This window comes from Periplaneta americana, chromosome 12 (genome assembly GCF_040183065.1).
Source record: "Periplaneta americana isolate PAMFEO1 chromosome 12, P.americana_PAMFEO1_priV1, whole genome shotgun sequence".
Lineage (NCBI taxonomy): Eukaryota > Metazoa > Arthropoda > Insecta > Blattodea > Blattidae > Periplaneta > Periplaneta americana.
This window is the reverse complement of record NC_091128.1, coordinates 163,136,337-163,154,595: the sequence shown is the minus strand read 5'-3', so window position 1 is coordinate 163,154,595 and position 18,259 is coordinate 163,136,337. Positions and strand designations below refer to the sequence as shown.

Genomic DNA, 18,259 nt, shown 5'->3' with positions numbered 1-18,259 from the left:
TTTAACATTCTTGAAATTCTTTTTTTCTGCTGTAACATCCTTTTTTTTTTATTTTTCTTCCATTTTCAATAACCATTCTCTTGGTTACTCTTTGGAAACTTCGTATTGAATTCGCCTTGATTCGTCTTCGCACCACATGAATCACAGTCCAAAAAATGCAAATTTGAGATCTTAAGCATGTGGTAAGGGTATTGTAGTGGCTATCTACTGAATTAGTTGTTAGTGGGGGGGGGGGGGGAGGGGGAACACCATAGTACTATGTTATAGGAGTGAAAATTTTCAGTGGTTTTCATAAAACAACCAGTCCAAAGACTTTTTTTTTTATGAAAACAGTCACTGTCCAGGACTATGGTAGCATTTACAAATATCCCATTCATATCTTGAAACATTTATCCAAACAATTTCAAACTGTAGTAGATTGGTAGTACTGTTGCTCATGTACATGGCAAAAGCACCTCAGAGAAAAATACTTTAGCACATGAATTGTTGTATTAGTTATGGAATCATCTTTAGGCGCAGAAGTAACCCAATGGAAGAAATGTAAGCAACGAAAGGAGAAGAAACAGGATATAATAAAGAAAAAAGAAGATTAAAGGAGAGACACACTTTAGCCCAACAGAGAATTTTTTCTTAAAACAACCAGTTACCTACATTTAAACATGTATTTCTATGAAGCAGTGTAAGTTATAAATGTACTTCAGTTTTCCCAAGCTTCTACAATACCTTAAGAAATGGCATGATGAATTTCATACTTGAAATGTCAACAGCACCCATGCCAGATGGTTTTTTGTCTCTCCTGAAAATTTGTGTTTTTGGACTATGATTATTTAATTTTTTCTGACAGCTGGGCTGTTCTTGGTGCATTAAGAGCGCACAAAGGACTCCAGGCTGGTTGAAAAGTGCATAGTTACCCTAGAAACACGTTGTTGTTGTTGTTTAGTCAACTGTCCGAAGACAGGTCTGAACCCCACAAGTGATACCAAGAAAGCACCACTTATGAGGCAACTAGGCCAGGAGATAATGGGGTAGGGTGGCCAGTTTCTATTCAGGAATAATAAAGTACACCTCAATTGCGTCCCAGGATACAGGGAATATAAGCAAAGCCGCCCCAAATAGAAAATTGTAAGGCCCTACCCCCTCGCCAATATTTTAATTAATTTAGAAATTCTGCAATTTATATCCAATACTAAGACAAAGTAAGGAAATTGTATTATAATGTCTAATGCCTCCAGACTAGCCGGCCCAGGTTCGATTCCTGGCGGAGTCAGAAATTTTCATGTAAAATTTTTTACCTCAGGACTAGGAGAGATGGTGGTTCACAACTTCTAATCACAGATTGTGCACCAAAACATGCCTGAGTTAAATGCCAAATCTCTCCGCAGTGCATATGAAAAGAAGGATGTGTCTCTGTGGATAGTGATTCATCCGTCGGATGAGGACGTTAAGCCTGGCAGCCCCCTTGGTGCTATTCAACAGGAGTAGGCTACATGCCGGCACCGGGTTTCCCCTTCTCCCTTCCTCACTATCATCATCCTCACCCATTCCCTACACTACACTTATACATACACTCATACTTAATACACCCTTTTGGAGATTTTATGCCCTAACATGGAAATTTGAATCCGTAGACCTGGGGTTCCATACCTCAAGTTGCTTGTCTAGGATCCCTATTATACTGTGTGAAAATATTTCGTTGTTGTTCATTAACACCCTGTAGAAAGGGCATTACAAAGGACTCAACTTGTAGGAAATGTGAGTTGGATGTTCGTTACCTCATTATGCAGGTTTGTCCATGTTTAGGTCAAATCAGTCATTAATACTCCAGGAAATACATGTAGTCTCCCAAGGAGATCGTGTCTAATTTCTTTAACAACTGTCTATCCGTTCGATTATGAAGAAGAAAAAGTAGAGTCGTATTCCCCTTTCTAATTTTGCTTGTCCTGCTTCTTCTCTTCAACATCATTTTCGTGTTCTTCTTAGTTAATTCAACTGTCTTGCATAGTTCTAAGCTTTAGCACTTATACTAGAGATAAGGATAATGAGGAATGGGAAGATGAAGTGCACTGAGGATATCGAACCCAAGACTGTCTTTCCACAACACGGCACGGCAGGATTTTAGTCTGGAAAGCCAAAACATTAGTCATCTGAGTAATACTCTTTGTTTTTGTAATATTAAAAAAAAGTTTATCAGTACAAGCATTTCATTTCGTTATACATCATGAAACATTATAACAACGTTGATAATCTTAACATCCTCTGAAGTTGAAAATAAACTTCACACGCTGATCAGAAGTTGCTGTATTAAACTCTATGTCCACAACACAATGGAAAAATGTTTTATTAACAAATATGAATTAGCATAAATGCTTACAGAATCATATCAGGATACAGGATCTTAAGCCCTCGAGGAATTCAAGGCACAAATTTATACAAAGCATTAAAAGAACTACAGGGATTTTATATTGTCTATAATGCACACAGGGGCAGATTTATACCGTGGACTTTGTAAGGCGGGGTGAAACGACGCAATCAGTCTAAACATATAAACTCTTATGAAGGAAAATAAAAATCTAACATATGCCCTAAAGTGATGAGAAATGTTTTCTGTTAAATCTGCCTCTGATATGTTCTGTACGTGATCATGAAAGTTGGAAGCCAAGAAATTTAACTTGAAATAGGCATGAAACATTCTTGCATTTCATGTATGGCAGTATATATAAAAAAATTATTATTCTGTCAGGCAAATTCACAAAATGGAACTTAATAATTCAGAAGTATTTTTAATCAGTTTCTATCCTCTCAGAAAAGTGCTCCCCCCTTTTTTGTTACTCGTCTCCTTGTGAAATGCCTTCAGAATATTTACTGTATTTACAATAACTACAGATGATCTTCAAACAGACAGCCCAAGATTTTTTTTTTTCAGACTGTTACGATATTTTTCTGTAGAATTATTTAAATTTTCCTATATTCTAATGCATTATTCTTGTAAAGTCTGTAAAGTACGAAGTTAATTTAGGCCTCCCGTATCTCCTAGCTCTATTACAACTTAAATATATAACAAAATTATTTACTGCCAATTGCAATGCACTATTCACAAGTCAGATTGTCAATGAAGAAAACAGGTTTAATTATAATACACTACGCAAATATCAACTTCAACACACAAAGTGATAATTGTATCATAATCCGTGTGTGCAACACTTTTTACAGATTTCACACAAAACGTCTTTCTGTGATTTCAAGTAGTGTCGTATGAAAATCACATGCAGTGTTGAATTCAATTTTTTTTTTCGAAAGAGAATTACAGGTGATAAAGTAAAATGAATACCGATATATTAAAAATAAAGGTAATAGTCTCAAAATAACAATAGTACTTTATCCAACATTCCTTTTAGAAATGTGTGCATATAAGATACTATTTTCAAACCAGAAACTAAACTAAGATATTATGAAATGTGCTGTACAATGTGAATTACAATTTATATTCCCAAGAAATGGATTCGGAACACCTCAAAATCTGTGCTTCAGTGGCTGACCATGACAACATCTTTGAAAAATATTGGAGTGCAAGAGGTCAAATGACTTTATTGTCAAACGCCTGGCATTAGAAAACAACAACAATTTGTATTCTATATTGTTTACATTTATTTTATGTATTTATTTGCAACTCTAGTCAATTCTGCTACTTCAGTAAGACGTTTAAAAATACAGCCTTGATAATATATTCGTTAAAATTTAAATACTCTGCTAAAAGTGTTAAAATAGTGAGAGTAAAAATTTGACGCCTTGCAACTCATTTTTCTTAGAATAATTTTCGAGATGTCGTATTGTGCATTCAAAGTAGTAATTTAAGTAGTAAACAGTTACAAAACAAAACAAATAATTTTTTTTTTTAGTTTCCGAGATTCTGTTATGCACTTAACGTATGTGTATTGGATACTATTTTTTGCATGATGTGTATTACATTTAACGATTTTAATTTATAGGCTTTATAAACTGAAAATATGGGTTGCACATACGTGTACGAGATCATGGCCTTCGAAATTGGCTTGAATCGTGAGGTCTTCAAATATTTTTGTTTCTGTAGGAATGCCAACATTGTTGGGATATAGAAAGTTGAAACTAATATTTTATGTTAGCAGTAGTTTCTTTTAATTTACGTGTTGATGTAATAGGTTAGTTCTAAACAGAAAATAAAAATCCACACAATTTTACTTACTACACGGTTTTACTTACAGCACTCTTTGTTACCACAGCAACCACTTGAATGCGGTAGGATCATCTTACAGACATTAAAACAGCAACGATAAGTACAACATACCGTGCTATTGTGCAAAAAATTAGTTCTGAATCATATTTCATTATAACGATCTTTCGGAGAGGGAATTAATTTTCATCAGCGGAAACAGCCACGATTTGAATTCATCACTGCATATATGTACATACTGTGCCATTACCTCTTTGTACAACTAAACGTATTTCTAAACCAATAAAATTGTAGTATTCTTTACATTACAAGTACATACAGTACATCCAGCTGCAGTGAACTACACTACACTATACACATATCTGACATATACAGATATCGCCTTTCCTGAGACTGATGGAACAGACAGAAGTAGATATTTAATACCTCAACTCTGAACAGAATTTTCTATACGATAACTCAAAAATATTTACAACAGTTACAACATGAGATAAATAATTATATTTATAGAATTACATTCAACATCTCATTTTCCAAATAGCTATGCTAACCACAAGCACACACAGATTCACGACACAACAATCCCTTTACGTGAAATAAATACAAGTGATGTGTACTGCATCAAAGGCACTGAGGGGCAACCCTCTAAGCTGTGCACCCAATATTTACATCTTGTGTTTATATCAAAAGGCTGAGCAACTAAATTGTGCTTCATGACAATTTCGAATTGCACTCTTACATACAGAATTATCTTCAAACAAGATTACCAAGTTTGAGAGACTGTGGTACCCGACTTCATTCCCAAGCTTCAATACAAGTACTATCAACCATTAAAAAATCTAGTAGACTGAGGAAAGCACGGCCTTCCCATCTTTACTCGAGAAACCACTTCTAAGTCAAGAATTAAATATTTTATATAAAAATAAATAATAAAGCACGCTACGTTTGCATGATTCAACAAAGTGTCTGGATACCAAATGTGAATATGTGACCAGTTTTCAGAAGGGTGTTGATCATCTGCTGGTTCAGATTATCTGATCTTAAGTGGAAATGGCGTTGATTGAAATTTGTTTGCTCTTCTTGCAGTAAATCAGACATGTTTCCAATATTTAAGTTAATATATTTTGCCGGTATGTTTTCAATATTTAAGTTAATATATTTTGCCAGTATGTTTCCAATATTTAAGTTAATATATTTTGCCCAATATTTAAGTTAATATATTTTGCCGGTATGTTTCCAATATTTAAGTTAATATATTTTGCCGGCATGTTTTCAATATTTAAGTTAATATATTTTGCCAGTATTTTGCCGGTATGTTTCCAATATTTAAGTTAATATATTTTGCCGGTATGTTTCCAATATTTAAGTTAATATATTTTGCCGGTATGTTTCCAATATTTAAGTTAATATATTTTGCCCAATATTTAAGTTAATATATTTTGCCGGTATGTTTCCAATATTTAAGTTAATATATTTTGCTGGTATGTTTTCAATATTTAAGTTAATATACTCTAAAACATTGGATGCTGGAAAACAAGCGAGAAAACAATTTTATGTGGATTAGGCGTGGGGGAGTGGGGATGGTCATAAAACTGAAAACATAATTTAAAATATGATTCTTGATTATTCAAAATATTGGATAGCCACTTCACCTTCTGTACTGTTCAAGTTGAATAATATTTATATTTTATCATCAGTGAACGAGTTTTGTATCACTGACAAAATGGAGTTCAAACTTGTACTTTATTGGATTTATCTGTAGCCTTCTTTAAAATGTTGGGAGGAGGGGTACTTGTGTTACGAAGTGGAATAGAAATAACGGTTTTGTAATATGAAGGGAATTTTTTAAAATTAGTAAACCTTGTATTCTACATAGAGAATAGCGAATAATTATGAATTCATAACAATACTTATAACTGCAAGAATATCATAGATAATTTCACATTCTCTAAAGTTCATAGATTATTTATTGTTGAGTCTATCAAAAACCGAATATTTCATTGAACCTCACAAAGAAAAATGTTTAAGATCTCCTGACTTGATGCATATTCACGTTTGGTATCGAAATACGCCTATTATGAGGTTTTGATATCTTAAAAGATGTGGTATAAAAATGAGCTTAATCTTGTTTAGTCAGTAATTGCAATTAATGTTCCTGTCTTTCCCAGACACGAAGGGAGGAAGAATGATAACGTGATCCACTATCCTCCAGACATGAGGTTGGAGGCTTGGAAACGAAGGCAGTTATACTAATAATCAGAACGAAACTGAAGTAAATATAAGTCGACTGTATGCTAATATAAATACGTATAAATAACAGCATATTACATACATAAAAATCTGTAAAAATAATTTTATAACATTCGATAATATCAAAGTACATTAAAAATTGACGTTCAGTACCGTTTCAACAAACCTAACAAAAGATAAAAGTAAACATGTAGTAGCAAACCAGATTCAGACGTGAGGTACTAAAAGTAGAACAATGCATCAGTGCGGAGCCCTTAACCAAGAGACTACAGTGAAACCTGCCTCGTTACCTGAATCACCAGACATCACACAGCCAACATGACAGCCAAGCTTGTACCCATTCAATTCTATAAAACCTTTCCAACACTACTGCGAGTTACAACGTGGCCAAATTATTAGGATTAAAATTACGTATTTGCACTAAGCTGGCAAACGCAATCTATATGATCTGCTATCGCCAATGTTTTAAGCGTAATATTCGTATGTATTATAGACGTTTTATTATTTCGGACATTGGTCACAATTAGAAAGTAAACTTAAAAGTTATTACAAATTAATTTTTTGCATTATTTTGTTTTCGAAGTAAATTACAATTTGTACAGTTTTATGAATGAATCAAAATAAATTAGCATATTCGGTTTTAGGGATGGCTGCTTAAAAAAAACGTAATTATGTGGGTGGAAATATTGTTTTATTTTAATATACAAAGAAATTAATTACGTGGCTGTAACCCTTGTTATAGGGCAGCTATTCCTTTCCAGATCCTTTCTAAAATTCTGTACTTTTTTTTTTTTATTATATTTTCATGCTTAGCTTACATGACTAAAATGTGACCTTCCTAGATACAACATTGTACCGATAATAGTAAAGCTGCAAAAGTAAGGTACAATTATTCTGAAATAATAATAATAATAATAATAAAAAAATGCAAATCTCTCGCCAACAGCATGCTACAGCGAATCAAGGCACTAATTAAGTCCAAAGAATGGTACACAAAATACTGATATTAAAATTGAGTTTTACAATACACAGCTCTCAATTTTCTCAATAAAATGTTCAAGAAAGATGTTCTACTCTAATGATGTGGCCACGTCTGTAGGCTATATTAAGCGACATTATATCTCTGGATGAAAAATAACTGACATTAGGCTGAACTGTATAGTAGTCATGGGAGAACGCAGAGAGGGCACCAGATTGACAGTTTTTTTGTCTCAGTTAAGTGCTCTTCTTCTCTGTTAACTTTAGACATAGTTGGTGTGCCCATCAGATAACCACAGGTTTTAAAATTAATTTGCAAACAATATAAAATCAATCACAGTGCTGTAAACGAATAAAGATAAACACAAAGTGGAAATTATACAAAAACTGAAATCAAGTGAATGAAGTGATGCAAATATCACCACAGCTATCTTAAAATCACCATCACATTAGCATGGTCCCGCCCATGTTTTACTTTCAGAGAGCAAGTTGCACCATGTTGCCATATTCTGTCTACTGGGCGATCATGGGCTGCCCGTTACCCTCTTCTCCTTCACCCTCTTCGCGCGGCCTCGTCCACTTAATAAGTGTCTCTGGTGAGCGGTACAAGAACACCAATTTCGCGAACAGATCTTCTTCTAAGTCTAATTCTCCGCTCTCACGCACCAAGTAGATGTCCAGACACAACTGCAACCGACATCAAACACCATTCAGTACAACAAGTACACAATTTGGTTTCTTGGGTGTATTCAAAAGTATCAATGAAAAATGTTCATTGTAACGTTTGTTGTATACCATCACTGATGCTATGGATTGTACTATTAATATTATAACAACATAATTTTCATTTGTTAATGGGATGCCAGTTATTTTATAACAATAATAAAAAAGAATTTTAGACTAAGATAATTAAATTTCAAGTAGTAACTATTAAGAATAACAAATCAGAGTTCCAAGCAACACTTAGTTCAAAAAGTGACAAGAGGTTTAAGGAAATCCCAATGATAGCATGGAAAATCTATATTTAATAAAATGTACCTACGGTACCAGTACAATATGTATTTCCTTTAACACTGTACTGTAATGTACTTTATGCTCGACCATGCCGAAATGCAGTAATTATACATCTGGTAGTAGCCCTTTAATGCACCTCATTAAAGTACACCTATTCATTATAATTCAGTTGTTCAGCCAATGACAAATCACCTTTGTACCGTTATAAACCCGCCAGTATCGATTAGTCTCGGATATGCAATCAAAAGACAATTAGCGAAAAGTCACAGAGGCTGGAAATCCAATACTGTCGTAGAAGGTTATGTTCTGTTACTATAATAATTAGCGTTAATTGTAAATAATATTCAAATAAATTCAATTTGTCATCTCGTTTTTCAATTCTAAATCAATTTCCAGGTTATATCAAGACTAATGTTCTCTAGGTTATATCAAGCTCAATGATATTCGTGCCTCGGAAAAAATCAATACTTTCGCGTCTGCGCACATCTCACAATTCAGGTCAGTTCCGTTCGTCACTACATAACCATAACATGAAAACTTATAAAATATGGTCGAGTATAAAAAGTCGTATGAAACTTGCCTATAATGGTAATTAAGACGCTCGTTTCATAAACAAACATACTCGCGTCTTAATTACTACCATTATAGGCTCGTTGCATAATGTACTATTATGCTCGACCATGCCGAAATGTAGTAATTATACACCTGTATGGCATTAAAGTACACCTACTCATTAAAGGTCAGGTCTTTCAGCCAATGACGACTCCGGTTACAACTGTTCAGCCAATGACAGGTCAGCTTTCTACCATTATAAAACCGCAAGTATCGATTATTCTCGGATATGCAATTGAAAGAGAATTAGCGAAAAGTCACGGAGGCTGGAAATCCAATACTGTCGCAGAAGGTTATGTTCTGTTACTATAATAATTAGCGTTAATTGTAAATAATATTCAAATAAATTCAATTTGTCATCTCGTTTTTCAATGTCTAATTTATATTTAATGTTATCTCTGTAGGTTCTTATGGCCTAGCAAGGTCAATGTGAACATCTGTTCCTCGGAAAAAATCAATACTTTCGCGTCTGCGCACATCTCACAACATACGGGACATTGGCCAAGGTCAGATACAAAGAAAATTAATAATATCAAGTTAGAAATATGGTCGAGCATAAAAAGTCGTATGAAACTCGCCTATAATGGTAATTAAAAAGCTCGTATTAAAATTATGAAACGAGCTTGCGCTCGTTTCATAAATATCCATACTCGCTTCTTAATTACCTTCATTATAGGCTCGTTGCATAATGTACCGGTACTATTATTTGATACTCAACATTTCCATGACAATAGTGTGGAAAACATGAAACAAAACAAACAAATTAGGATATAGTCAGAGCAAATTATAATTGATGAGTAATTATCTCATGCCTCCATGTTAATTATAGAATCAGATCAGTGCAAGTTAAGTGAAGTGTAAAATTAATTTTTCAAACTTTTTTTATGTAATAGAAAAATAGACACAAAAATATTTCCTGCATGTTTATATTATAATTAATCTTATTTTGTTTTGTAATGTACGCCGTTTCATATTTCCATTTTATCTTAATGCACTTAATATACTGGTGTATAATTTTACTTTTACATTTCCAAAAACACTTCCGAGAAAGAGCTTTGGCTTATTTGAGAGTGAGCTAATTATACCTAATTTTAAATCCTGTGTAAAGAGCTTAATAAATTTACTATTTTTATTAACGTATTCTTTTTATTATTTTTAGTATTGTAATGAAGGTTATTTCATATAAGCATCACCAACATGTTACACATAATTTGAATCTAACTAGAATGGTGATGTTGGTGTTCTCATTTTGTGAAGCCTCTGATTTGGAAATCTTATGACGTCTGATGAATATAACTGGTATAACAACATAACTGGCATTTCTTGTGATGGTATACAACATATAGAAGTCAAAGCCTACTTTCTTTCATATCAATGAGTCCCTCTTTGTGTAATGAATGAGCACAATGCCATTATATTTAACGAAGTAATCACAGAATTTATAGATTACTAAAACAATTCTGAAGATTTTTTTGGAGACACAAACATCTTGTCAGAAACAATTAAATTGACAAAAATATAGCTACCCTGAAGTTCGGGGCATAGAAAGATTAAATAATTTACAAATTACAAAGATAAAAAGAGCTATGGCTGAAAGGTATGAGTGAAATAACAACACTAACCGAACAGCCAAACTCTTACATACCAGTACGCCATATTTACATTTTCTACTTAAGCATTATGTGGCACAGTGAATTTTGTTGAATTTTTAACTGTAATAAAATTTAGAAATTTGGGACATTTAATAACAATGCACATAAAGCCATATTGCTATATAATTTGTATACTTAAATCTCAATTAATTTTTAATGAAATATAAAAAAATATTAATTATTGTTTTATAGAGTGAAATGACAGACTGATATAAAAAAATTAGAATCTCTTTACGATCAGTATTAACTTACGTTTTATAGTCTTACAATTTAGATATTTTTGTTATAACCTATTTTTAAAAAAAATCTTAAGAAAATTAATTTTATAGCAATGAGAAGATCTCAACTTCAATAGATTTCACTGTACCAAGCTTTGCAGTATTTTGTGAATGAATATCTAATTTTTGCATGCCCATCTAATCACAGCTAATCTAATAGCACTAATTCACCACAAATACTGCAAACATATTCTTCCTAATATAATTTGTTAATAGTAGATTCTTATGTACACGTCTCTGCAGAGCCAATAGTTTCATGTAGTGTGCATGCATTCAAATTATATCAGAGTAAGAATTCTAAATGACATAACAGCAACAGTTCTATTAACTTTCACCACAGTAAAAAATTACTGACATTATTTTAAAACGAGTTAAAAAAATTATGGAAAGACAATTATAGAGGAAATAGCTGAAATACACACTAAGCGACATGAATATAGTTAATGAGATTTCAAATTTCATGGTGATTACATTGTGACGAATATTATGGGATTTGGAATCGTATGTTAAGATTTAAGTTCTCCAGCATTTTTGAACTATTAAATGTTTCCATCCTCAAAGTTATTTCGCTCGAAATCCGGGAAGGTTGCCTACTCTATCAAGCTGGCCATGCATTACGGAAAAAAACATTACAATCCAGATTCGAGACATTGAATCTCAACACAAGATTGCAAACATTCCAATACAGTTAATTACTGGTTACTTATCAACAGAAGTTGCATTCCGAATTCTTATTATTCATTTTACTTCACAATGTTATCTACCTATTTAGAAATTTTGACCTATAGATCCTGAGGAAAAAAATGTTGAAATACAGTAGAATTATACAAGCTAAAGGTATGCCTCTCCCCTTTTAATATATCGCTATTTATAACTTCCATCTAATTTCATACAAGTCCTCAGTATATTCTAAATTACACTGCCTAGAGTAAACAACCATGTATTGTGGGTCCCTATCACCATGGCATGGCACGTCCTCAGGTTGCGGATAGAGGAGACTGCCTCCAGACATGGAGGGTAGCTGCGAATATATTGAATAAGCAGTCGTGGACAGCCGATAAAGGGTGGTCCTCCAGCTTGGGGGTTGGGCGAAGGGCTAACAACCCATCACCGTAAAAAACAGCTTGTTACGAACCCCTACAATAAGCCTCGAAAACTGGATTATTCTTGCACAGGATAGGGACCGATGGCGGGCTTATGTGAGGGTGACAATGAACCTTTGGGTTCCGTAAAAGCCATTTGTAAGTAAGTAAGTAAGTAAGAGTAAACAATCCTCCTATATCTATCTGTCATAACAACAATCTCGTAAAACTGACCACAAATTTAAATACCCACTATTTTGAGCATAACATACTTATAAGAAAAGTTAAACTAATTTTTCATTGTTTCAAAATGCGTAGTATCAAGAGTTTCAGTGAAATTTCAAATAAAAAAATATATTTGTGGCATGTAAATGGAAAAGGCTTCTAAGTGCGACACATAATATAAATTGTTTTTTCACTTGAAACTGTTCTATGTGCTGTTGCTGTTGGACTACTGCTAGTTAATTCTCACATGCATGAAGGTTGACTCAATTTTTTACAAAATTATCAAGATGAAAGTGCGTTTTTCTATCCGTTTTTTGTGGTTCCTGTACATTTTTGTTCATGACACTTTCAGCTTTTCCATTTCCATGCCTCATTTATTATTCTGAATTAAATTCTGATGTTATAATGCCCTAATACATTATATGACCGTCCTCAGTGTGTAGTGTGGTGCGAATCTTACAAGTGCATATAGTGTTTGTGTACATAGAACACTCCTTAGGATCGGCTCACCTAACGAGTGAAGTCTACTGAGCCAAGCCCTGTCAATCAGGAGGCCCTTGCCCTTACGGGATCTAGCAGGCTAAATTTATTTATTTATTTATTACTAGCCGTACCCGTGCGCTCCGCTGCACCCATTAGAAATAAATATAAAGTAATTACATAATTAAAATAGGACATTTGATCCAGGGAACATTCGTGTTTGATATAAGGATAAATCGTTTATTATGTTACTTAATTCAAATTGTATTTGCATAATTAAAATGCGATCATTTTGATCCAGAGACCACTCATTTGGTCATAAAAATTATTTTAGGAAATACAGGAAACGAATGTACAGAATAGCCTATCAAGTTTTCTGTGCATTAGAAGCTATTTTAATCTTACCTGTCCTCGATTCACTCACAAGTTACTGTAATAACATTATAGCATTATGTCCATCTAGAGAAACTACACTTTCCAATGGTGAATTAATAATTAATTATACAAATCGGTTAATTTAGCTTCCGATATTACACAAACACAGAAACATTCTCTTAGGCTATCTTTCATAGCTTTCGATTGTTGCTGTCCAAGACCCCTTATAGACGAAGTCATTTGCTTTTTAATTCATTACACGGCCTTAGATGGCAGTTATTTTAATTTTAAAACTAATTTATCTCATTAAATATCAGTCCTATCAAAATTTTTCAAGGAATAAAACTTATCTGAAATTATTTTTAAAGAAACTTTTGTTATGTAACATTTTTCACAAAAATCAATAATAAGCGAGATATTTCGATTTATTTAATTCAGGCCCCCTTATAACCCCCCTTTTAAATAATGTATTTTGAATGCCATATAGCCTAAAATCTAAGTTACAACGAACTTAATTTATATTCCAATTTTCAACGAAATCCGTTCAGCCATTATCGCGTGAAAAGGTAACAAACATACAGACAGACAGACAGACAGACAGACAAAAATTTCAAAAAAGCGATTTTTGGTTTCAGAGTGGTTAATTATATATGTTAGGACCAATTATTTTTGGAAAATCGAAAATTACCAGAAAAATTTCGGCTACAGATTTATTATTAGTATAGATTTAGCCTATATAACACAGTTCAATGTCCAGAGTCAATCACGTTATAATGCCGGGCAATTATAGATTTAAAATGTAGATTTGGGGAAAACTTAAGGATATTCACATATTAATAATGAAAATGAATCATTTTGCTGTCATTCCCAATGCAAATTTCATGATTGTCATCATTACGGAAATATAAGTATACCGAGTTTGTCACATTAATTACAATCGTTAATGAGATTGGAATAATTACAAATACGCAGATAAACAACTAGGGACTCTGCAGAGAAAGTTAAACCCAGACTGGCATGCAACTCATCTTGGAATACTTTAGAATATTGCTTACAAACTGTCATAAAATTTCCGCATATGTTGTTTTGACAAAGTAAATGCAACAACAAGGAAGAGTTACAAATAATTATTTGTATTTTCAAAGAGCAAAATTTTTCCTTATTATTGTAGTCTAAATTTTAGCTAATTTTTAATTTTTATGACGATTGGTACTGAAACTCTGAGAGAATGGCACAGGTTCTCGAAAATTCTATGATTGTTGCATCAGAGCATTTAATTGAATTTCGGAGAAATGAAGGGAATGCAAGGCTGGCTAGATTTAGTCGAAACTAACGTAACTTCATTGTAGCAGGTTCATGATTTCCTTCTTGTTATTCGAATTTTCAGCACATAATCGATGAGCTGGATATTTCTGATCCTGGGTTATATTCACAGTAAAGAGGGATTGAATTTTGTGCATGCTACCGTGTGCCTACAATATAAAATACAGCCCTGGACCTACATGATATTTCCACAGAAAAAGTGACAGGGGATTCATAGAATCCCTATAATTGCGTTGAAACATTTATGTTGTTCGTGCCTGTTAATGTAAGCATGGTTGACATTGTAAGAATGGTTAAGATTTTAAACGCAAATTTGATATTTCTTCCAATTTTTGTCTTTATATTCCCCGCATTTACTATGCACCCCCATTTGTTTACAAACAATATCGCTTGCGTGACATAGCTTGCTTGGATGACATCACCATATTAACACAATGTGTGAGCAGATTTCTCAAATGTCATACACACAAACATTTGATATTAAACGAAATAATAAAATTAAAATAGATCTGCCGTGTTGTTTTATAATTCCAAGATAAATTGCAATCTGACAAAGATTTAACTCTTAAAAAGAGTAAAGCATTTTCTAATAGTTTACTACCTGTACATAAGTTTAGTTCTCATTTTGGAGAACGGTTAATTTTGGAAAGCAGACAAACCTCTTCATGTCACATCTTTTACAAATGTAAAGAAAACAGAAACATTTCAGTTTTTTCCTTTATTTTTTTTAAGTAGGTTATTTTACGATGCTGTATTTAGCATCTGAATGAAAGTGATAGTGCCGGTGGAATGAGTCTGGGGTCCAGCACCGATAGTTACCCAGCATTTGCTCATATTGGGTTGAGGGAAAACCCCGGAAAAAACCTCAACCAGGTAACTGGCCCTGACCAGGATTCGAACCCGGGCCATCTGATTTCGCGGCCAGACGCACTAACCGTTACTCCACAGGTGTGGACTTAATTTCAGTTTAATAAGTGTTTACAGTTCTATCAGCTTATCGACTTTCCAAAACGATTCCAAAAAATTGAATAAACTACAACTATTATTCCACACTTTAAAAACAATGGAAAAGCTTGGTAAAACAGCAAAAGATTTCCTATCCCAACAATAGTGCGCTAAAAAATGCCAAACTTTGTTAGATCTGAAGCTCTTTTCTTTTTCGACGCACTTAATGCTGGGACAGATTGCATTTACTGTTTAATAGAAAACTTAAATGAAAAATTATTTAGAAAGTCCGTCCGAACTGTGTATCGTTCTTGTTGTTGAAAGCATGGATACAGCTTGTGTTCCTGTTTCTTCATCATGCAGAGCGAGCCGGTCGGAACCTTCCACTTCTAACATCACAGCACACTGATGCATCTGAAGAGTTCTGAAGACTGGCTTCTGTACACTCATGCAACCAATACACACACAGAGGATTTGTAATGTTCATCTTGCAGTGGTTTGTGTTCTTACTGCATCCTCGTCACTTCCAAATTACCGATGCAATTGCAACTGTCTTAGCTTTAATATTACTTTCTCACAAACCATCTTTCACACAGCATGCTAATGTTGACTTCCTTTTCATAATATAAACTTGAGTTCAAGCTCAAAGGAATGGGACTATATTTCCATGTATTTTTGCATATTCATTCCCATCAAATTCACAATTAATTTCTGAATTCTCATCAGTCAATTTGTATATGGAAACGCTGATTTTTAAAGATATTTTTATTTTATTCTCTTTAAGTTCAGCTTATATTTCTTTTGTTAATGATAAGTACAAAAATATCACATTGTGATTTGTAAGAATACCTACTTATACCAATCAGCAAAATGATAATTTGAGATGGTGATTTTTCGAAAAATCGATGAATGTAAATTCACATATTATTTTAATTTGTCCATCATCTATTTATATTAGTCCCTAATCTATTAAAAAATGCGAATTATGTAAATTTCTGGTTTCTGAAATATATATGTGATATAAACACACTTTTAGAATTTGAATGTAAAATTACAATTATGTCAATGTGACAGAAGAATGACGAAATAGTAATATACGTTACAAGAGCGGTATGTTGACGTTTTCATGGTCGAGGAAAAGATTGAAAAAGCGAAACGTAGTTGAGCTTTTTTAATTTCCGAGAACATGAAAACAAACATACCGCTCGTGTATCGTATATTATTTTGTGCGAAGATCGTTTATTACATACCTGAATGACGAATTTCTAATTAGTTGTAATGAAATCTCCTTGTTGGTTTCTGTTTAATGACGACAACTTCAGAAAACCAAAATATCTTTCTTCAACATTGTTGCTATAAAATGTTTTCTGTGTTTACTATACTCCAGCAGGCCGTGATATACGTCTGTCTTTTTTTTTTCCCCAGTCTATAAATGCGAACTTAAAACAAACGGTAAGGTTATGTAATGATTTATTTTTCATTTTAATATTTTAACAATATTATTTATATAACATATTGCAGTAATAACATCCGCATCTGGAATCTTGTTTATTTTTTCACGGCTTCCTTAATGTTACTTGTATCAGGAATGCAATAAGTTTCGTGGAGTAGTAACTTTACTTAATTTTTGCAAATATTTAAAAACAATAATTAACATTGCAATTTAGGTGAAATTGCAGTGGTAAGTTTCCAATTTATAATTATTACTATGTTAAACGTCTCTAAAAATAATATGTTTAAAGCCTAAAGCAGTAAAATGAATGTCGCGCTTAAGCGGTAAGAAGAGGGAAATTGTTATGTGTGTTACGTTGGGAATACTGAATGTAGAATTTCACACTTACCGCGTATTGGTTCTGTGCGGAAAACAAGCAAATACGCACGATCTTGCACAAAATAACATACAAATTTATTCTATGTATTCACTTAACTACGTCTGAATTGCATGAGTTCTCTAAGTTCGTTTAATTATATTCTTAATGCTTTAGATTCAGATTTTGTAATTTTAATGCAGATATTATAAAAATGAAATAAACGCATTTTTTATTAAATGTACTTGATCTATTCAATTATGGTGATTGGACTAAAATTATTATATTAAACTACAGTTATATTGCCTGCAATGACCTGAAAACACATTTCTTTTATCAATGTTTAACATTTTAATATGGTAAAAATCACCATCTCTAATGATAATATGAAATTTTAAGACTTCCAAATACAGTTCAGGTGTGAACACATTATTCCTTTTGTATAACATAGAACATGGCTACCGCAGAGGCAACTACTTTTTTATTCTGACATGATTGAGAATAATTTCAGCAATATATTGTGAATCAAACTTTACTGACCGAGAAATATCGAAAGATATGTATTGAAAATTACCATGCACAGAAGGAAAGTCAATATTCTCTGACGTCAACTGAAATTTCCAATAAGATGGAAGGAAAAATATTTCCTATTATAAAATGTTCATCTTAAAAATTCCATTCTACTTCCGTAGAGTAAGTAGGAATTTGCAGGTGTTGGAGTCACAGATCAATATAAACAGAAACATCTATTTCTGAAGAATTTCTGGCCATGCTGCATTGAAGAGATGTTGGCCATGCTGCCTGTACAGTGCCGGCTATTCTGTACAGTGTTCGTTCACATATCAACGTGTACCTTACCTGCAGCACCCGATCCACATTGGGCATGTCATCATACATGATGGTATTGAAGATTCCAGTGAAGTACCCACGCACAATATTACTGACGATCAAAACCATCGTCGTGTACATACCGATGATTCTGACAATACAATTAACAAGGCAGCATTAATACTCAGGACAGTGAGAGACC

General features: G+C 33.2%; 1 protein-coding gene across 13 annotated transcripts in view; it reads right to left on the bottom strand.

The window, feature by feature from the left end:
• Nucleotides 1-2,140: 2,140 nt before the first annotated feature.
• The window catches only part of Piezo (piezo type mechanosensitive ion channel component), a 303,168-nt gene continuing 287,049 nt past the window's right edge, over nucleotides 2,141-18,259 (bottom strand). For 12 of the 13 annotated variants that reach the window (XM_069842458.1, XM_069842464.1, XM_069842463.1 and 9 more), the window contains one exon: nucleotides 2,141-8,122. In XM_069842458.1, coding sequence (XP_069698559.1) covers nucleotides 7,949-8,122 — 174 coding nt within the window. In that variant the 3' untranslated portion in view covers nucleotides 2,141-7,948. Of the gene's footprint in view, nucleotides 8,123-18,087; nucleotides 18,209-18,259 lie in introns of all 13 variants that reach the window. The other variant, XM_069842460.1, reaches the window with a different exon arrangement.